A 21,942-nucleotide genomic window follows, 5' to 3' on the forward strand; every position below is an offset into this window, starting at 1 on the left:
CAGATTAGCTTTTCTCTCTCTCTCTCTCTCTCTCTCTCTCTCTCTCTCTCTCTCGCTCGCTCTCTCTCTCTCTCTCTCTCTCTCTCTCTCTCTCTCTCTCTCTCTCTCTCTCTCTCTCTCTCTCTCTCTCTCTCTCTCTCTCTCTCTCATGGTAGGTGGCTAGTTTATCACTTCCATATTTGAATATGATGATGTGGGACTTGAGTCCCAGCTGTTTCATTTGCAGTTCCCAAGGATGCAACAGCCACATTCACAGGGGAAAGGAAGACCCCTCCTCCTGTCTGTTACATTTTAATCAACTTTATTTTACTCTATTAACTCAAAGACTAAAAAAACACAATACACATTTATATCTAGAGTTCTACCTATAACCTGCTAGATAAACTGTTCGTAAATGCAATATATATTGATTGATTAGGTTTCGGTAACTAATTTGGTCAATAATGTATTACAGGCATTGCACAGCAGAGACCCTTAGAGGAGCAAAATTAGAGGAGGGCGGGTTGGCACAACATAACATTCTGAAATATAGCAACTGATATTCAAATCGAGTCTGCCCAATTGTGTTTAAGCTCATCATTTGGACATTGCTATTCTTAGCTAAAACGAAGGTTGCGGTGTGTCGCTAAAACGCATTCACACGTCCTAATTGCAGCTCCTTTGGTTTCGATATTCTTTTTATTGGATGATATCATACATATCTGTGCCGTCAGTCAGCGACTCTGGACGGCACTACCAAATGCTTTAAAGTACATATACATGTTCCTTATTCCATGTGTTTTGTGAACTTAATATATTCGTAAATAAGTTTTAAAAACTTGCTAACAGTGCTAACTGGCTAACGGAGCTATACAATTAGTAACCAAAAATAAGGGGATGTATATTTGGATGGACGATAAGACATGGACGATAAAAACCACTAGCTATCCTTAGCCAATAGCAGAGAATAGGTTATATTTTAAATCAGGCGGATGTAATAATTTGGGGAGTAATATATCATGTGATATAAACTTACAGACAGTAGCCAAGGGCCTTTTTATTCAGAATTAGGTTATTATTAAGAATGACCCCTCCTCTTGATGAAGGCTTCAGGTGAGACTTTTCTATAAATAATAAGAATTTTATTTCAAGGGGCAAAGCTGCGGACCCTTCTACCCGCACTACCTACCTCCTTGCATACTGCAGTGTCTGACAGTGAGGCAGAGTAATTTAAAGAGACACTCTTTGTGCAACCGGCAAAACAATCAGCAAAACAAACAAACAAACAGTGTAAGCAATCAGTGTTTAAATAAGGTCTACAGTTTTTAATTTAACACTGATTTGTCTTTTATGTTTTTTTGTGTTTGTTTTTCTTTTTGTTTAATTTTGCTGTGATCAAAGCTTAGTCTCTAACCTTTGTTTAAATACCTAATAGACATCTTTTCCAGGTAGTGGAAAAGCTACATATAGCTATAAACAGTCATTAAAAACTGATATAAGCAATAAGGGTTTGCTTGAAAATCTCCCATGTACCTTCAACATATATGTAATTCTGATAGCTGGCCAAGGATACTGTTCCTTGGTAATGTTCATTTTGTAAAGTATTACTGTTGCTGTGGCAAATATAAGATGGTTGGTCTCAGTATTGGTCACAGTAGTGATGTTCTGTAGTGCTGCATTCACATCTTCAAGCAGTCTTTCAGCCTTTCTTGCCTGTCATCCTGGCTCCCCTTTCCCATAGCTTATGTGTTGTACCTTTTCAATCTCTACTTGTGAGAGAAGTTGCCACTTGCTGATATTGGAATGCTGAGCTACTTTTTTCAGTGTTAGTCTAGATGTTGGGTTTTGAAGCATCCATAGTTCCACATTCTCTGCATATACCCTCTTACACTGGCTTTGATTGAGTAGTAGCATTCCAACAGTCCTCTAATCTCCACTCGTCCATAAGTGTCTTATACTTGTTCCAGTACCTCCTGTACTAAACTCAGTGGCATAACCATCATGCTAACAGATGCAACTCAACCTGAATGGTTAACTGAAGGCTGGACAGTCCTGATCCTGAAGAAATCCCAGTAAGTGGCAGTTCCATCCAAATACCAGCCAATAACCTCCTCTGCACAACATGGAAGCTCCTGTGAGACATCATTGCAGTGAAGATGAGTAGGCACATTGCTCAATACCTGAGCAGAGCCCAGAAAGGCAAGAACACCAGAGGAGCCAAGCACCAGCTAATGCTGGATAAGACCATCACTTTAGACTGTAAGACCAGACGCAAATCTGTGCACCACCTGGGTTCACTACCAAACATTGACTAATATGATTCAATGCATCACACATGTATCCTGGAATGCTTTAGGCTGTATAACATCAACAGGACTCTAAGAGACTCAATGGAGCTCAATGGAACTCAATGGAGCTGTGGAAGATAACCCTAGAGGCCAATTTCAAGTCAATAGCATGAGTCACTGTCAAGTGCAGGATTTACCAAGGACATGCCTTGTCTGCGCTGCTGTTCTGCATAGACCTGAATCCTCAGTGAGATCATCACCAAGGCTGGCTATGGATACTGGTTACACAACGGAGTAACCATCAGCCACCTCCTCTATATTGATGACATCAAGCTGTATGCCAGAAATGAACAAGACATTGACACACTAATCCATCTTAAAAGGATATACTACAATGACACATACTACAATGAATGTGATTCGGACTGAATAAATGATGGTTACAAGGAGAGGAAAGGTAACCAGAATTGAGGGATTGTACAACCAGAAGGTAACAGCAGATGTTGAGGACAGCAGCTACAGCCAAATACCTACAAAGAGTAAGGCAAATAAGTCCTGAGAAGTCAGCTGAAAGGGAAGAACTAGATCCTGGCTATCAACACCTACACTGTACCAGTCATCAGATACCCTGTTGGTATAATAAGCTAGCCAAAAGTTTAAGGACAGAAGCCACTGACATAAGACAAGGAAACTCACAATGCATGGATGGTTTCATTTCAAATCCAGCACTCTGAGACTGTAGACTAAGTGGAAGGAGGCGGGCCAAGGACTAGTGAGCATCAGAGCCACTATCTAAGAGGAAACAACCAAGATCCAGGAAGTACTCCAGGAAGATGGCCCCAAGTGATGAAGGACATAGTGAGTATCTCAGTAGAAACCTGAGGAGGATGGGAAAGAAGAAGATAACTCCTGCACGGTATGTACCACTTGCAAAAAGTGGAAGTGACTGATATGGAAAAATCCTACCAATGGCTAGAAAAGGTTGGACTGAAAGATAGCACAGAGGCACTAATTATGGCAGGACAGAAACAAGCTCTGAACATGAGATAAATAGAGGATGGGATCTACCACACTAGGCAGGACTGCAGGTGCAGGCTCTGCAAAGATGCTCCCAAGATGCTAGCACACTGCATATATGGATCGCCATAACCAAGTGTCTGGCATAGTGTACAGAAATATCTTTGCTGAGTACTGACTGGAAGTTCCAAAGTTTAAGTGGGATACACCCCCAAAGGTGGTGAAGAATGACCAAGCTAAGATCCTGTGGGACATCCAGATACAGACTGACAAAATGGTAATGGCTTACCAATTAGGCATAATAGTGATAGACAAATAGCAGAAGAGGGCCATAGTGATAGATGTAGCAATCCCAAGGGATAGCAACATGATGAAGAAGGAAAATAAAAAAACATCAAGAAATACCATGGGCAGAAAGAAGAGATAGAAAAGATGTGGAAGGTGAGGGCAACAGTGGTTCCCATGGTAATTTGAGCACTAGAGCCTGTGACCCCCAAAACTGGGAACGTGGCTCCATTATATATATATATATATAATTTATGGGAAATGTAAATGAGACACTAACAGTGTTTCATAACAAATAATTCATTAATTAGAAATAGTTACAGAAGAATGGGTGATTGTTGATTGCATGTAAATGGTTTACCCAAAACTTGAGGTATTTAATAAAATTATACAAATGTGTATGTGTTGTTACAATTAGAATAATGGGCCAAGTAACTATTTTTTCACAATGGAAATTCCCTAAAATAATTGAATTGTCCTTCTAAGTGCCAGTGTGATACAAGTCTATACTTCTCCATACCATTTGGAGAGGCTAATGTCATCATGGTATCAAGGGGTCTCATTATAGGGCCTAATGCCATGGGAAAGGATGAGTTCCCAAATCACTGGGAACAGTGAAAATGTAACAGTGAAAATGTCACTTTGTAACAGTGAAAATGTTCTTTGGAAATGTCCAAATGTTCTTTGGAAGATCTGCATCTCTTTAATATGTTTCCCTAAATGTATTCAGAGAGGAACCTTTAATAAGCATTATAAAACCTTATGTATTTAAGATGCCAAGTAAGAAACTACCATAAACTCTGTTTTTACTGTATCCATATACTTCTTTCAGAACCGCATTAACAACATTCATACATCATTTTGTTATTTTTGTTGTACTTTTCCATTTTTCATCATAAATTAATCAATTATGTCAGGAGAGGTTGCCCACTTAAGTGCCCTGGATAATGACAACTGAAACGGATGGTGTGTATTTAAAACGATCATGTAGTCATCTGGGACATTGCACATCCTCCTGATCCAGCTATGTGTCGATCTCCATGCTATACTCGTACTGTGGTAATTAATTTACTAGGTAATTCATTTAGGAGGCTCTAAATCCCAATGAACTGTGCTCTAAGGTAAAGGTCTCGTCATTAACCTTAATCTTGATACCCCGTTGGATTTCCGAGCAATCAAATAACACTTTAATCAGCTAAGATGGAATGCTGCAGCGAGGGGTTTATGTATGCGATTTTGAGCATGGTTATGCTGTGTCATAAAGCCAGATCTCCGGCAGAATGCCAAATGCAAAGAGGAGAGTTGTGTTTGGCAGATGTAGTGGTCGGCATGTTAGACACGGTGTCAAGACACCAATGCTATGTGGGGGGAAAACCCTTTCACAACATACCAGTCCCAAAGCCATCTGTCCTATGAGAAAGAATATAAAGTGGGAGGTTCCCAGACTACAATGAGATGGACGAAAAATGGAAGGTGCCGGTATACCTCGATAAGGTCAAAATAAAATCCCAAAAGTAATTCGAAGATACAGTAACGACAACAGTTACCTGCGCAATGATTGTGAAAATACGAAACGCAAACATAAGCAACCTAGGCTCCGTAAAAACAGGCAAATCGAGTCTTAATTAAGAACTTTTAAATCTAATCATGCTGGTTAATAAACAAAGCAACTAGGTTATACTGCCCTCTCTTGTAAAATACAGGCAATGCCATGTTCTTACTGCGCTAAATTAGCCTACACTCCGTCATAGTAAAGCCTTTTCTTTAAAGCTTTACTTCAAACTTGAATTCAAATGGACTTGAATCAACTTGAATTAACATGTGTTACCAAAAACAACCATGACCAAAAAATGAATTATTTAAAATATCTCTGACGTACATTTGTCTCTGTAGGTCTTAAACCGCCTCAAAATTGCAACAACTACAATTTCCGTGATGCATATCAGTAGGACAGGAAGTGCTTCCTTACGATCTTGGGCTTGTTCAAGTTACGTGCCGCAGAGGAGACAGCATGGCGAGTAAAGAGCCTGGAGTAAGTTTTTTTTGTTTGTTTTTTTTAATGTGTTTCCTTTACTCGATATATTATTGAAATATTCAGGGGTTAATGCCTCTATCTGTGTACGTCTCTTAAGGTTTCCTACCGTTTCCAAATTAGTTTTGACGTTGGCATTTGGAGTAGTGTCTGTACCACTGATACCAAATAGAAGCGCTCTGTGATAATATACCACTAGCTGGCTAGCCAACTAGCCAAGTATTGCATTCATATTGTAGGTTGAGTTCACGGCATACAATATCCGTCTTTAGCTTGCTAGCTAGGTACCTGTTTTAGGCTATTAATCTTTAACGTAATTGCTCGCACTATACTAGAGCACCTGGAGGGCATTAGAATGTAGCTAACTTATGGTTTGTCACCATAGTCACCATAATCACCATATCGGTAAATGTAAACAGATTTAATTTCTTCTTTTGATGTGAAACCTCACTGAACAGACAACCTGCTCCCTACTTCCATCTATCTATCTGGTTCTCTCTCGCTCTGTCACACAGGGCTTTCTGCAGCAACTGAGGCAAATAGCAGGCAGGCTGTCCTCTGGTCCTAGAGGTTCTGGCCTGGGTGCTAAGCTGCTTATTGGGGCTGGTGCCTTGGCGTATGGAGTCAAAGAAGCAACATACACTGGTAATATTGCCCACAAATGCATATTTTTTTCCAGGTCACAGTTACCTTTAAGTTAGAATAATGGCGCAAGAGAGACATAATTCATATTAAAAGGCATAGCTACTACAAGCCCTTTCTGATATAAATGCAGATTACCTCTCCTAGAGTACTCACCAAGTGAAACAGTAGTGTGGTATTTAAGGCACATGACTCTCTTGCAATGCACTGACTTGAGTAATCGTGAATGCTTGATTCTCTTTTCAGTGGAGGGTGGGCAGAGGGCCATCATTTTCAGCAGAATTGGAGGCATACAGATGGATACAGTGCTTACAGAGGGGCTGCATTTCAGGTAGTTACTTTAATATTTGACTTTTTATAGTGGATTTCATATCCAATCCTCAAGACCCTAAGTCAGTCAATATGTTTGCTCTGTCCCAGTTACCAACACACCTGAAACTTCACCGAATTCACTAACCATTGAATCCTGGTACACTTCGACTGGGAGCAGTGATGAAGTAGGCGGGGTACTGTCTGCAGCTGTCTTCAGCTCCCTGGGTGCTGAGCTAAATAACAACCCTCTGTGCATCACGATTAGCCTGTTTTGCATGGAAACTGCTGCATCCAGCTTCATTTTCACACGAGATTTCAGCAGATGACTTCAGATGTCATGACAATCGCACATAATCCTCTATGGTATTCTTGTCACTGCTTTTATAGAATTACAGCCTGTCCAGAGGAGCACCTTTTTTATTTTTTATTATTAGATTTTGCTTATTGTATGCAGATTTCAGTATGATACCACTGAGTAGGTATTACGGACATAAAACCCATTCATTCTTTAACACATGCAAGTGTCTTGAAGCCCTGTGACATCAGAGAAATCCTTAGACAGAGTCACTGCTTTGCAAAATAATGTGGCTGATTTCACACTACTGTCATCAGAAGGAGCTGAGCGAACTTTTCCCATTGAGACCTGGTTGGGCACTTGCAACCCTTCCCTCAGGACTGCAGCAGGATCTTCTACTGAAAGTCCAATCAAACCAATCTCTGCATTTGCTGAAGCATTGCGTTCACTTAAAATAAAATATTTTTTTTCCCAAGCCTGAGGGAACCAATAATTACCCTTGCTTCTTGATCTCTTGGGAGATTTCTAAATAAGGAATTTAGAATTTATTCTATATTTAGAATAAATATTTCAAAATCTTTAAGCCTTAAGGCTTTATTGTAGTTAATTTTTTTTGTTTTACCCCATAATAGGATACCGTGGTTCCAGTACCCCATCATCTATGACATCCGAGCCAGACCGAGGAAGATTTCATCACTCACAGGAAGCAAAGGTGACTTTTTTTTCCTGCATTTAATATTTCAACAACAAAATAATAAATGCATCACTGTGGAAGTCTACAGAAAGTCATGATCATCCTCCTAGTCTTCCTCACCATGTCTTCATCCACAGACCTGCAGATGGTGAACATAGGACTGCGAGTGCTCTCTCGGCCCTTTGCCACCAACCTGCCGCTGCTCTACCAGCAACTGGGGACAGACTACGATGAGCGTGTGCTGCCCTCCATCGTTAACGAGGTGCTGAAGAGCGTGGTGGCCAAGTTCAATGCCTCGCAGCTCATCACTCAGCGAGCACAGGTATGGCTCCTTTGGATGTGCCAGTGCCCCCTAGAGCAGGGGAGGGGTATTTCAGCTGTGCTTTGTGCTTTAATGTCAGTTAAATCTTTATTTAAAAACACACCTGTTTTATTTTGATCACATTATGTTCCTCCTTGTATTATTATTATTTTAACATGGTGTGTAGGTATCCCTGCTCATTCGGAGGGAGCTGATTGAGAGAGCTAAAGACTTCAACATTATTCTGGATGATGTGGCCATTACAGAGCTCAGCTTTAGCAAGGAGTACACTGCTGCTGTAGAGGCCAAGCAAGTCGGTAAGGACTGCAGTAACCATAATGAACTTTGTCATAGTAAAAGTATTTAGAAGCTATTTGGTGAATACGTAAAACTCTGTAAACTATTCTTAAATAGTGGAACGTGTTCAATTTTGACATCATCCACAAGGGGGCAGCATTGTCCTTTGTCATTCAGCAGCCTACACCATAACTACAAACCACTACCACACAGTCAATAAGTATTTATTTTACCTGAGAAATGAAAATCATAATCAAGTGAATTAAAAAACATTTTTTCTACCATTTGCTTGAATAATCTCTTTTTAAACTATTTCCTTTGTTAATCTTCAGCACAGCAGGAGGCCCAACGGGCACAGTTTTATGTGGAGAAAGCAAAGCAGGACCAGAAACAGAAGATCATCCAGGCAGAGGGAGAGGCCCAGGCTGCTAAAATGGTGGGACCCTGCCTCTGCACAAACACAAAAACAACCAGTGCCCTTCCATACATCAGATTCCTTTGATGGCTCCACATTTCATAAACAATTTAAAATGTATAAAAAAGAAAGCTATGGGCTGTCTGCCACTGAAAGTGTTTACTGATTTTAACTGCTAGTCATAATCAGTGGCTCCTTTTCCACTGTGCTTAATAACTAATGGTAATTGTATTAGTCATACAATGAATTTGAAAGTATAGTTTAGAAAAGTATAGTTTTTTGCACTCTGTGTTCTAAAACAAAGCTGTACTGCCCGCCCTCAATAAAAGGAAAAAAAATGATGCAATGCTGTGTATGAAACTGGCCACAGGTCAATGGTTCCATGCTGACTTGGAACAAAAGCCGAGGCCAAGGATACACTTAGTAACCACCATGTCTGTGTGCGTTTGTTTATCGAACGAATAACCCAGCTGGGCGAGGCCGTGTCGAAGAATCCTGGCTACCTTAAACTGAGGCGCATCAGGGCTGCACAAACCATTGCCAAGACGGTGAGACGCATGGTTTCGAGCCCACCATACATCTCTCATTCCTGCATACACTTTGCGTATAAGCTTGTTGGTTTAGGAATGGTGTCAGGTGGTTGTGCTTCCCAGTATTAACTTTTCTGAACACTTTGCTTGGTCCTCCAGGTGGCAGCCTCCCAGAATAAAGTGTACCTGAATGCAGACAACCTGGTGTTGAATCTGCAGGATTGCACCTTCGACAAGTAAGCCCCCTTTTTTTTGTTCCTTTCTCACTGTTAAATTGATTTATACACATTAAAGGAAGCATATCTTAGTGCTCTGCCGATTTCCGCAATGGTGAAAGTCATGGTTAAATATGGGACATCTTCTAGGTCCTCTAGAGTATATGCTTTACAAGAAAACACATAGTGAACACATAGTGGTGAGAAAACAATAGTTTATATTACATATGCAAATGGGACAGCTGAAAGCTGCCAAGTGTGTGTAGGTTTGGAGATTTGGTTCTATTTGTTTGTGAGGGGTTTTTTTTCCCATGTCCCTCCTCAAGAGGGGGCCATAAGCTCCAAGGCAGGGCAGAATTCAGTCTGGGGCCATTACGTCATCATTGCATCATTGATGCGCACATCATGCTCCAGTTGGTTCTGAGGATCCACTTATCCCGATCAGCTGAAACCTGACACCACAGAGCGTCCTGCATTCATCATGCGCTCACACACTCACAGCTACCCCTTAGTCAGTGACCCCCCAAAAACCTGAGACATTTAACCATTTTTTCGGCCCTGATAAAGGACTTGACTTAGCCTTGTATGCGCTTTAGTGAGGAATAATTAATTGAACAGGTCCAAAATAGAGTTAATGTACAGTTTAATGAATTGATTCATAGTTCATTTTTTAAAAAGATGGCCTTTCTTCTCTGTTGCAGTTTGTTGCTGAAGAAGTGAGAGGCCATCCCTGAGGAGAGTGTGCATTCCATTTTATACCGTCAATAATGTCTTGTGTGTTTACCTCCCTAAGTGGTGCCTGTCTCTCAGTGCAGTGTATCTGGGCATAGCCCAGACCAGACCAGGGGCTGGGTGGCCTTAAAAACCACACATTTCCACAGAGACTTGTTATACACAGTAGCCTTTTGTAAAAGTGAGTGATCAATGCAGCAGTTTGTCAATCAGATCAAGGGCATGTGATATCTATGAACATTTAAATAAGCTTGGCATAATCAACCATGGCTTATTATTAGCCTCAGGCAAATCAGTATAGCATTGGTATTAACAAATGGAGGCATTTAGACAAGCAGTCATTATAACTGTCCTAATGTTTATGAAATGGTAATATGAATACATTATAAACCTATAAGTTTAAATTCAAAATTCTTACATGGGCTGATAGCTATTGTAAACAACTATCTTGTATTTCCAGTATTTCAGGGATCAACTGGTTCCTCTTTCAGATGTGTATGCTGACAGTAGAGGCTTGGGCACTTGAAGGAGGGTTCATTAAATTGTTTCATTAACTTAAGTGACTGAGTCTGTTGTGCATGAGAGAGAGTGTATGTCTGCACTGCATATTTTAGTGTTTTCTTGCTATCAGCACACCTGACATGATGTATAATTTACAATTTTGTAATGAGTTTTAAATGGGTGTTAGTCCATTGGTATAACAGGACCAGGAATGGAAAACTATTCTTTCGGTGTACTGCTTTTTAAATTATGTTTCTCACTAATAAACCGCGTTATTTACTGTAAGAAATATTTTAAATGTGTACCAGGCCTTAGGTTATTTCGTTTTCTTTAGCAGTAGCGATCAGTACGTTTTCTTGTCAGTAGATGGTGCCAAACAGTCACTACTGCTGGGTTACACACGTTCTCCAGACAGGCGCTTCGTGGTCAGCAAGACGAAAAGGCGTCGAAACCTAGAGGAAAGAAATTAGGGTAGTAAATGGGCCTTCACGACGTGTGTGTTAGTCAGTCGTGCCCAGCACTGATGCCGCGCTCTGATTTAACGGTCGAGTGCATGTTTCAGCATGAACGAAATGGGGCCTCGAGCCTATAAAAATCCAAGCTATAAAAATCTCAGCGCTAGACGGTAATCTACGTAGTGGTGGCTGTTCAAGCGGGGGTTGGGCGCGTCTATCCCTCAGTAATATTCATGAGCTGGGAGGAGACAGAAGACAGAAAGGCTCCAATGACTGGCAGACAGGACACGCCCCTCTTTATCTCAGCCCATAGAATCTAGGAGTATGTTTTTGAATGCGGAACAAACCTTAAATGGGAGGGGAAACGGGGTCGTCGTAGAGGGCATTATAAGCTTCGTCGGAAGTCGCAGGCAGTGCAATGGTGCTCCGTGAGCACTTGAATAGTTTATATTTTATGATGTTATGTAGTAGAATTCGGAGGCGCCATTCTCCTGACCTCACTTCAGTGTTAACTGCAGCTGATCCTATGCAGTCATGCAAATACACCCCACCTTCCCTCTCTGCTGCGCATAAACAAGACCAGATTACCGCTCAGCTGGTCCATTGCCATGGTAACGCTGACCTCACAGTGGGACGGGGGATCTGGGAGAGCCGCCATGGCGATTGGCCAGGACGTTAGATGTGATCCCTGGCTCCTAGCACCGAGCGCTCTAGGATGGTATTGCAGCTGTTTCTGGAAAGCCGGTCCGGGCACCAGTAGATGACCCTGTTCTTCCTCTGCTCGATACTGCTGAAAATCGTCAGGATTTGCTTCTTCCATGCCTTACGACGCCTGCTCTCCGCGCTCGTATGCTAACCATGCTCACGCTAGAAGTGTGACCTACATCCCCCTCAAAGTCATGATGCGCTGCAGCTAACGAACAACCGCAAAATCACTGCTCTAATGTTATTTAGTGTAAATACGTTCGACGTTTGCTTGGTCATTAAAAATCCATGACACGAATAACGGTACAAATCAGTGTGTGTGTGGGTTTTTTTTTTTTTTTTTTAAAGAACAGCGTGATTTACCTAATCAATTACGTTTCCACTGTTTTAACATCCTGGTACTATTTAACATAGGCTACTGTGATGCGTGCTCTGTAAATCAAATACTTTTTCATGGCAATGGTAGCCTATCTTACACAAACTGGTTTGGATAAATTATGTCTTGGCTTTTGTAGGCCACACCCATACTTGCTCCTCTTGTTAACTTGACAAGAATGAGACGTTTAATTCTCATTCAGAAGACAACTCTAAAATGGCACTCCTTTTGAATCACGCTTGGCCGTAGTCTCTTCAAGCGTCAGTTATAAGATGTTTGTGGTGATACCACTCCTAAATCTGTTCGTTGCCAAAGCTTCAGGTCCCACTAGCTTTTCCAGGTTGAGGTCCCTCCCCGGGAGATTGATTGATAAATTGGTGCCAGCCGCAATCAGAATGGATTTAATTAACCTGCTTCTTTTTTTATGGCACTCTCATTACACAGTCAAAGGGGATTTGGATAGCCTGCCCTAGTTTGGTTACTGTCGCTCATTTTATTTCTTCCACCCTTTTACTTGAATCCTCTTCGTTTGTGTACTGTAGGCTAACTGGTGGCACATACGTCCCGAGGACCTCCCCCCCCACCCCCGGTGTTCAAGTGTTATGGCTCTTTTTTTTTTTTTAAACAGACACACATGTAACTGCCGAGGGCGATCCACTCAGGCCACGGTTTGCTTTCTAGAAGTGCGTTACCATTACGTTCAAAAACAAAACCCTTAAGCACGAGTTCATGGGAAAGTGATTAATTTTTCCCTATATACGCGTTCTGCTTTCAGCCACTACTTCCTGTTATCCCAGGGCGTACTCTCGCCTTTGTCGCCAGGTGGAAGAACAGGAATGCTTATGTCTGAGGTGTCTAAACCTTAGTATTACACGTGTGAGTATAACATTTGAAACGTGCATCTTGGTGTTGGCGTCATGCGATGAACCTGTACAGCCGTGCGGCACGGGAGATCTTTCAGAATTTAGAAATGACCTCATCGTAATTGAATAGTGAATAAATATAACAGTAGCTTGGCTAAATCCAAACCTTACTTAGGACTGTTTCGGCCGTTTAAATAGATTACATTTTTTATGTACAATATTAGAGTAGATCTGTGCACGTACCTATTCTGAACAAATTTCCGCAAAAAACCCGAAAGTGAACACTTTTAGATTTTCATTTACAAAAGTGTTCTTAGTGTAAAGAGTCGTGTTTTGGGGTGTTTGGTTGTTCTCGTGTTTGTACGGCGAGGCAGCGAGTGTTTCCTGTTCCATTGTGTGTCAGGAAACGGGCCCCGGCCTCCGCTCCCACCCTGACAGTCCTCGCCGGCACAGCGCCTGCACGCCAGCCTCTGGGCACGTGGTCGGCTGTCACATGACCGACCGATAAAAGCCGCTCGTTTCTTCCTGTTTAGCCTGATTAGCCGTAAGCCTCCGTCGAACCCGTCAGGTAGCATCTGCCAACATTTTTATTTTTTAAGGATCGTTTCAGATGTTTTCTATATGTATAAACACAGAGTCTCGCCTCTCTCTTTTGAAACTCACACAACAGTATGTGAGCATATGCCCTTGTGAGTCATTAATAAAGTAGAAAGGTAGTGGCTGATGCTTTACTAACGTGAACATTTGTTGTTACAATGTAACTACACTGGTAGAGCTATTAGTTACTGTAATTCTCTAAAGGCCTTCAAGGAACATTGTTACTATGTCACTGGGTCTATTCGTAGAAGCCTTTGGCATCTTGCCTCTCTTCTGTTTTGTGTCAACCAGGCTTCTGAGTGTTTATCGGGTTTTCTCAAACTAATGACTCTATCTGGCACAGATGGCGGCTGTTGAGGGTCTCCAGGCCCCTGACGCATTCAGTCAGGCCTGATTGGTTGGTCCTGCTCTGGGCTCTTCCCTGGAGTACATCTTGAGCCAGCATGGAGGAACTGCCTCATAGTGACATTTTTTCTTCTTGAAACCGAGGCAGCAATCATCTCACTGTGCATCTGCGGCATTTGACTCAGCAACACACACCCATGATATTAAATTCACCTGTAAATATGCTAATTTGTGTAATGTGGCTGGATCCACCCTCACATCTAATAAACACTTCAGTTTCCTCTGTATTAATATTCATACTGGAGAATGAGCCTTCTTTATCGTGTCTGTTCTTTTATGAGCTTAATAACTATTATGGGTCATGAACATACGTAAGACGCCCACATTGACTGCTAAACAACTGCATCGTTTTAATTGTGCTGGGCTAATGAACTAAGGGGCCTCTACATCTCCTTGCTGTCCCTTAATTATGATGCATATTTAATGAGTGAAGTAGCAGGGCTCTCCTACATGGGTTGCTTTCCCCCATGGGGTAGTTACACCCGGCTGGGGGGCTACTGGGAAGGAGTTGCACTTGAAAAGACTCCTTTTTTTATAAACTCTGTCCTTAGTTGAGTCCCTAAAAATATTATTTGCTGATTTTAGACATGCTCCTGATGACTGTTGTATTTTTTGGGATATTTGGAGTGTCAAAAGGTTTCATATATTCATTATTTATGCAAAACAGACTTTAAAAGACTACTTGGGGTTTTTCCTAGTGGCCGCATGGTTTAAGTTTAAACTAATACAAAATTCCAGTCACCAAGCATTTGTCCATCACTTATAATGTAATGTATTGGCACATATAGTCTGGAAACATAATACAACTTAGTTGTAGCCCACCACAATTATGTTTAAAATAAAACGTGTCTGGAAGGTTTGGGACCTCTCACAATCCCCAGAGGCCCACCTATCTCCCATCATCTTTATGCTTTAGTCTGGCTCCTTCCATAGTGCCTCCGAACTCATCACGACTACCCCCACTCCATTGCAATCCTATTTAGTGGTATAGGATGTATGAGTGGAGGGGGGAGGACAATGAGTGAAGTTTACCACTCGTTAGAGGATAAACGAATGCACGGATCGTGTTACGTGTGAGTGGGTGAGCAAGAAAGTCTTTCATTGTAGTTGTGTAACCTTTATAGATGATGCTTCAGCTAAGGTAACAGACTGTATTCCCATTGTCCTCTACTTTGAAAAGGTCCGTTTTTTAACTATGATATACCAAAAAAAAAAAAATAATAATCCAGTATATACACTAAGTGTATAACAAGTCTCCATAGGAACGTTGTGTAAGGTAACACTTGGAGAAAAGATGACAATATGGAATGGAACTGAAGAAGGGAGGGAAGACGTGGTTGGCTACAACCAATCAGAAACCAGCAGGATTTCAAAAACATAGCTGAGCCTGCAGGGACGTGACCAACTGCACCTGTAGCATTTTTTGCCTTACCTAATAGGTGAACTTGTTTGTTTTTAAAACGTATTTCTCAAATCGACTAGTCAATACTAAGAAATTATGGTTTATGGATGACAAAATTCATGTTAATATTCCAAAATAATGTGTATGAAACCTCTGAATATTATGAATCATGTGCATTTAAATTTAATAGCCTACTAAAATAACAGCTAAAGTTACTGCCTAATCGGGTGTGCTGTAAAGGTTTCGCACCAGTTCTACTGTCTTGAACACGTGAAAGAGTGACATATGGCGTGATACGCAAGATTTTGAAAATTCGCGATCCGGATCCATTTCAGTCCATGTTTTCGTTTTCGCCCGCAATTGTTAGGTCGGATTTCACAGTCCTTGGTCTCATGTCGGTCCGCCATTTCGCGTTGTGGCGAAAGGCTCTTTGCAAGTCGTGTCATGGAAGAACAATAAACCGTCTTTGTTTCACTGCGGCGGTGACGTGCGGAAATATCCGAGCGAAGGCGGCGCATAATGCAAGCTATTGGTTACGGGAAAACAAAGCATAGTCCGTCGAACTGAATACTATGTAGCATTCGTGTAGTGGACAATGTGAGAATAAAGACATTTCGTTCCAAGGATCATAACTAGTGCGCAAAAATAAGGGTCACGAAAGGTCACGCGGAGTTTGGTCTCGTTTCGTCACGTCGTTCCGAATTTGTCGCCCTTCAGTGTTTTTATTTTCATGGCCACAGGTGAAACGTAAATTTGTGTTTTAACAGAAACAGAAAACAGGCCTTAAAAACCTAAGCCCTAGTTGTCTTAGTTTTCTGTAAATTCATGAGTGTTGGCTGGATATTCTAGTTTAGTTAGTTTTTTAATGGATATCACTTTTAATTTATATTAAAACACCCCTTTAATAAAAACACGAGGACCTTGGTTAACGTTATTTTCTGTCTACATCATGCACATACCAGTAACGTTGCTATTGGCCCTTCAGTTAACCTGGACAAGTCCTTGATAATTCACTTGTGTTCTTCCGTAATGAAATCAGATGCTTGAATGTTAACATTATATAACGCAACGAACAGGCCCACATGCAGCCTGTTTTGACGCAATGCTGGATAAGAATGTTTGGCTGAAACAGCTTTCTATCCGTATTTGACTTTGCCTCATACATCACAATAATAAGGAAGGAGATAACGGCAGTTTACGTTTCTTTTGCATCAGACGTATTTAAATGTAAACGAGCATTTTGGGACCACATGCTAGGGAGATCGCTTTAGTGATCTTGTCTTTGTTACAAGTGTGAATTTACTGAATATTCAAACACCCCTCTCTCTCTCTCTCTCTCTCTCTCTCTCTCTCTCTCTCTCTCACACACACACACACACACACACACACACACACACACACAGGTAACAATCTTATATGCCTAGATATAGTCCAAAGTTAGTCTAGAGTAAACGGTTCTTCCATCTATAAGCTTCCAGTTACAGAGAAACTGATTAACTGAATAAATATTCCTCCAAAATCCAAAGGTCATGCAGAAAGTTCAGAAATCATGTTTTATTGCTTCAGTGTGCAAGGTATATTAGCCTGACCCGAACAGACGAGCGTGCCTTTAGGATCATGAATGCAGTTTTTATATTACAATTAAAATAATCCAATAGCCTATAAATGCCCGTCTGCCTATCTTTTAGAACGTGCAGCTTGTATAGCGCTATGCCCTTACTAGTAATGTAACTTGTCCTTTGAGGTAATCATTCCATGCAATGTCAAGAAGGTGACGCTAGATGGTAGTAAATAACGTTTCTTAATATGTCCAGTGTGTGTGTTTATATATATATATATATATATATATATATATATATATATATATATATATATGTGTGTGTGTGTGTGTGTGTGTGTGTGTGTGTGTGTGTGTGTGTGTGTGTGTGTGTGTGTGTGTGTGTGTGTGTGTGAGAGAGAGAGAGAGAGAGAGAGAGAGATGTATGAGTTATTTATTATATTAAAAAGGCTACAATGAATTGCTCTTCCTTCTTAAAGGAATGCAGTTCCCATTGCAAACACATTTGTAGCACCTCACGCTACAGAAGCCAGAAATGTAGTTATCATGATTTCTAATGTTTTTTAAACATAGATTACTTTATTTGTTTTTATATAGATCAGCTTCAGTTCAGAACACAGTTCAGTAATATCGCCCCCTTTTGTGCATTACCTTGTTTAGCCACAAGAGGGGGCAGCAGGGCAGAAAAAGACTATGATTATGAATAATGTGGACTATAATTTTTGTAGGTATAAGCATAATTTAACAAGCCTTGTTTAAGAAACAAAAATGCACCTTGGATGATAGCAAAGAATCAAATTGTCAACATGGCTAACAATTTGCCAATGACATGCTATGATCAATTCTCCATGGATTTAATTATCTTAGCATTGTTTCTAATGTGAACATCAGAAATACCTTTGTCCCCAGGAGACAAAGCTGTTAGCAAATCTAGATTCTAAATTACAACAAAAAGTGGTGAGCTGCTTGTCTCTAATAATTCTACAAATAACATTCTAAGATCAAAGTCCAGCTGTTCTTTTGGATAATTTCCAAAAGCTGCTTGGTTGCTGAGACATACCTGATGAAATTTGACTAGTACAAATGTGACAACAAACTGAGAGAGAATTTTTCCCCTCTAATGAATGTATCTTTTGGCCACCACATGTTAATTCACACTCATTATTTATTTACTAAAGTCAGCCTTTCACCTGTGCATGTATTCTTTTGAACATTCACTGAATGAGACAATCTAATTACTTTAGAGAGAGAGGGCATCTAAGTGTTTTGTGTATTTGCGACCTACATATTGAAATTGCTCTTCAACCTTTGAGAAACTTAAAAATAAACATGCCTATGTGCTATAATTTGGATAACCGATGAAGAATTTTAGCTTTATTGGACAAAATCTCTCAAAATTGTGGCATGAGTTAAAAGCCCTGTATAGCTTTGGAATTGTTTTTGGAGAGTATTGCCCCATGCTCCTTACTAAGTAAAGATATAATTAATATTTAAACAGAGAGAAAAAGCTCCGGTCATGAGGCACTGAGAAAGACATCTGGTCTTGTATTGTGGCCTGATTGTCTGCAGAGGTGTGTGTGTGTGTGGGGGGTGGGGGGTTCACTATATGAGTAGCATGTGTGCCTAACTTTATCATTTCTATGCATGGAAGATTCAACTTTTTGACATTAACCATACAAAATCTCTAATCTGACAGGTTTATCATGATCTGAGTGACTAAACAGTAAATCTGTAGTTGACCTTCTGGTGACTGTGGAGAGCCAAACTATTCCTATGCTTATCTATACTAGTAGAAAACAATGCTCTTACTCCATTCCCTTACTCTGAGGACAGTGTGTGAATGCGGTGTGGATTGCTGATCAACTAGATGTTACAGCTACAACCACAATAGTGCATTTAATTTGAAGCGCATGGAACAGAGTCAGTCTTTGTCTCTGAGAGTGCAGTCTCTACTAGTCACTGACTGTTATATTCTTATGCTAAGACTGCCCACAAATGCCCTACATTTAGATTAATAAACAAATAAACAGAGCTTACCGTACTGTTCTTAATAGCTTCATTATAAAATTAGGTACTGCAAGAAAAGTATAACTCTGCCTACAAGACATAAAATCAGTCCATTAAAGGGAAAAGTTTATAGTCAGGACACTGCATTGTAAAGGGATTAAATATTTATAGGTGAGTATTTTACTCTTATTTCAGTAGCACCCATAAAAATTGTGTCCAATTAACTTGTGCTTGTGCTTTCTAGGTTCCTCACAATTAATGAGTCATGTCCTGCTACATACTTCACACTCTTTACTGCAAAACCCTTTCACTACCTGACAACAGGTTAACTTCCCTAGATATTTCTGTGTAACACTGAATTTTTTGTCAGAGGATCAAACATTTGGGTTGCTTTGTGTCGCCCTGTACCAAAAGGTCATTTCAGGTCTAGGCAACTGCATTTGGTCGGGTCAGACTTGGGGGTGGAGGAGGAGCAGGGGGCGGAGCAATGAAAAAAAAAAGGGGGGGGGGGGGTGGAGGCAAGAGGTGATGGAAAGCTCCACTAGTTTGAGTAGGGGGGACAGGATGTCTCTATGGGGGTCTGAAAGACCAACAAAGGCACTGTGGCTTCAGCAGTCTGGGAAGTTCCTCATGAGCTCACAACACTGAGAAGGGAGACAGTTTCTTTGGTTCATCTCACGTGGCAATGGAGCTGCCCCTTGGAATGCACCTCTGAATTTGTGGGTGATTTTATTCACCTAAAAGCATGATGCATTCACTTCTGCCACCTGCGACTCTGTCCTAAACAGGTTACATATGTGGCCCTAGAAGCAAGATCAACGTGACTCAAATGAACATTTAATGCACTTGACAGGTGAATGGAACGGTTGACTCGTAATGGGGGTTCATAGCCATCACCTGCTGTCTGCATAGCACTCCTTAAACTGCCCTAAAGGCAAGTCTGTAGTTTTGTATTTAGTCTTATCATGTCTCGAGGACTGAGCTTTCTGGTGAGCTTCCGTCTCAGCCATGTTGTTGTGCCTTGTGTAACGTATGTGAAATCTTTCTGCCTTTAGGGCCCATCAGTCATCACATAATCAAGACAAACATTAACTTATTTAGGATTTTTTTTCTCATTGTGTTTTAATAATAGCATATTTGCATGCTGTAACAAAATTGAATTTGCCCAGCTAAAACTGAGATATCACAAACTGCTGTCAAAATACATATTGCTGGATGTATATATGGACTGTATATGGAATAGTCTGCAGAAAATAGCAATATATAGGATTTTGAATTAGAAAATCTGTAACCTGTTTCTGAAACAGAAATTTCTTGATTTCTGAAAATGTCAGTCAGCTCTACACCAATTTGTCATGAAAATTGCACCTTTATAGAGACACAGCAACTGTGTTGGAGAGATATGAAATAATCAGTTGGGACTAGAACATGTCAGTATCTCTCTTAAGTACCCCGGCCTCAGCCTTATGCTGCTTCCTAACACAAATGCCTCTAATCCTCTTACACGTGTGAGGAATTAATTGAACAGACAGCGCACTTCAGCGCCCTCTAGTTATGAATCTAAGTAAGTACAGTATTAATACTGTCAATTCAACAGCGCCCTGAAAACTAAGAGATGCTGTAGACTCTGCAGGTTTAGAATAAATACAAAAAGAGTAAAAATAAATAAATTTTAAAAAAGAGCCAGAATATCATACTTCATTTGTAAAATGCAATAATGCAATTGCACATATTTTAATATAAACTATTCACTGATTCAGGTCTTAGTAAGCTGCTCTGCATGGTTCTGTGTTATCACTGTAGATGTTAATATGTTAATGGACTATAATGGACTGTATTTAATGGACTATTTATCATTTTTGAGTGTGTCTTTTAAAATAGATATTTAGACCGTGTTTTTAACAATAGCATTTCAATGACATTCAGTGTAACCATTTTATGAATCTGACAGTGTATTTAGGTTTGTGAAATTTGGGCACTGACAGTGGTTGATGGGCATCAGCAGAAATCCATGCCTGAGTGTTTTGTTTTGGATGAAAGGTTGTGAGAGGTGTTAAATTTGAGCCCTATCACTTACCACGGTTACATCGTTTCCATGCCAGCTACCTCAGGGACACAGGAGGAAGATTTCCTTCTCTGTAACTAACTTTTGAAACTCTAGCATGAGAAACTTTCTAGTGTGGTGAGCCCAATCCCATACATCAATTCATGAATAAAGTGTTTATCTTTGGTGTAAAATTTATATATATATATATATATATATATATATATATATATATATATATATATATATATATATATATATATATATATATATATATATATATATATATATATATGCATAAACTGATAAAGGTGCAGATATTGTCTGAACTTGCATATAGAATACTTCTTTTAATAAACTATCCTTGGACTTTAGAAAATCTAAGAGCGCACCTAATGACATAGAGATCACACTTCTGCAATGGAAATCATTCTTACTGTGTCATAACAATTGCCTATACATCATCACCTCTTCAGCTAAGGGCCACTGAGATATGAGAAAAGTTTAAATATAACATTGCTTTAAAATCCTGATTATTCCAAATAATGGACATTTAAACTCTTTGGATTTAATTGTGAAAGCAAACGTAGGAAATGTGAGCACTCATATTAACATTACTAGATAGAAGTCAACTGTATTGTCAGTGTTTGCATCAGCCAGTTGAACTTTGATATATTAAAATTAGCAAAAGGACACCTTTTGAGTTGTGAACTTTACCTACATGCTTTTCTTTCAACAGTTTTACATGTTGACTCATTGAAGCTTGTGATGCCATTACTTAATCAATATTTTATACAAGCACCTACCTGCATGCCGCAGAAAGTCAGCATTCCTTTCTTTTTCTATCTCTTGCTCTCGCTGTTGCGCTCCCTTTATCATTTCACCAAGACTGCCATGTTTAATGTATGACTCCACACTCTATCAAGGGGAGGACAGCAACACTTCAGTTTCTGAGTGGTCAGTCCAAAAAAAAAAAAAAAAAAAAAAAAAAAAAA

General features: G+C 40.2%; 2 protein-coding genes and 1 long non-coding RNA gene across 4 annotated transcripts in view; 2 read left to right on the forward strand and 1 right to left on the reverse strand.

Annotated features, from left to right (window-relative positions):
- Positions 1 to 21,942, reverse strand: part of pex5lb (peroxisomal biogenesis factor 5-like b) — a 65,451-nt gene that overhangs the window by 33,935 nt on the left and 9,574 nt on the right. The window contains exon 2 of the mRNA XM_081722725.1: positions 21,754 to 21,865. Coding sequence (XP_081578851.1) covers positions 21,754 to 21,777 — 24 coding nt within the window. The 5' untranslated portion in view covers positions 21,778 to 21,865. The remainder of the gene's footprint in view (positions 1 to 21,753; positions 21,866 to 21,942) is intronic.
- Positions 5,497 to 10,593, forward strand: phb2a (prohibitin 2a). The gene is made up of 10 exons (XM_027032404.3): positions 5,497 to 5,601; positions 6,117 to 6,246; positions 6,490 to 6,574; positions 7,483 to 7,562; positions 7,682 to 7,866; positions 8,033 to 8,162; positions 8,475 to 8,578; positions 9,028 to 9,105; positions 9,247 to 9,323; positions 10,004 to 10,593. The coding sequence occupies exons 1-10, from the start codon at positions 5,581 to 5,583 to the stop codon at positions 10,020 to 10,022; spliced, it is 909 nt and encodes a 302-aa protein (XP_026888205.1). The 5' UTR covers positions 5,497 to 5,580; the 3' UTR covers positions 10,023 to 10,593.
- On the forward strand, positions 12,686 to 14,173 carry LOC113591783 (uncharacterized). Of its 2 annotated transcripts, XR_014126131.1 has the most exons (3): positions 12,686 to 12,754; positions 12,847 to 12,947; positions 13,875 to 14,173. It is a non-coding gene; the product is annotated as an uncharacterized LOC113591783 (long non-coding RNA). The 2 variants fall into 2 exon arrangements; XR_003412236.3 differs by having other exon boundaries at positions 12,721 to 12,947.

The sequence above is a fragment of the Electrophorus electricus genome, chromosome 11 (genome assembly GCF_041902795.1).
Source record: "Electrophorus electricus isolate QZ-2024a chromosome 11, ASM4190279v1, whole genome shotgun sequence".
In the NCBI taxonomy this organism is placed as follows: Eukaryota; Metazoa; Chordata; class Actinopteri; order Gymnotiformes; family Gymnotidae; genus Electrophorus; species Electrophorus electricus.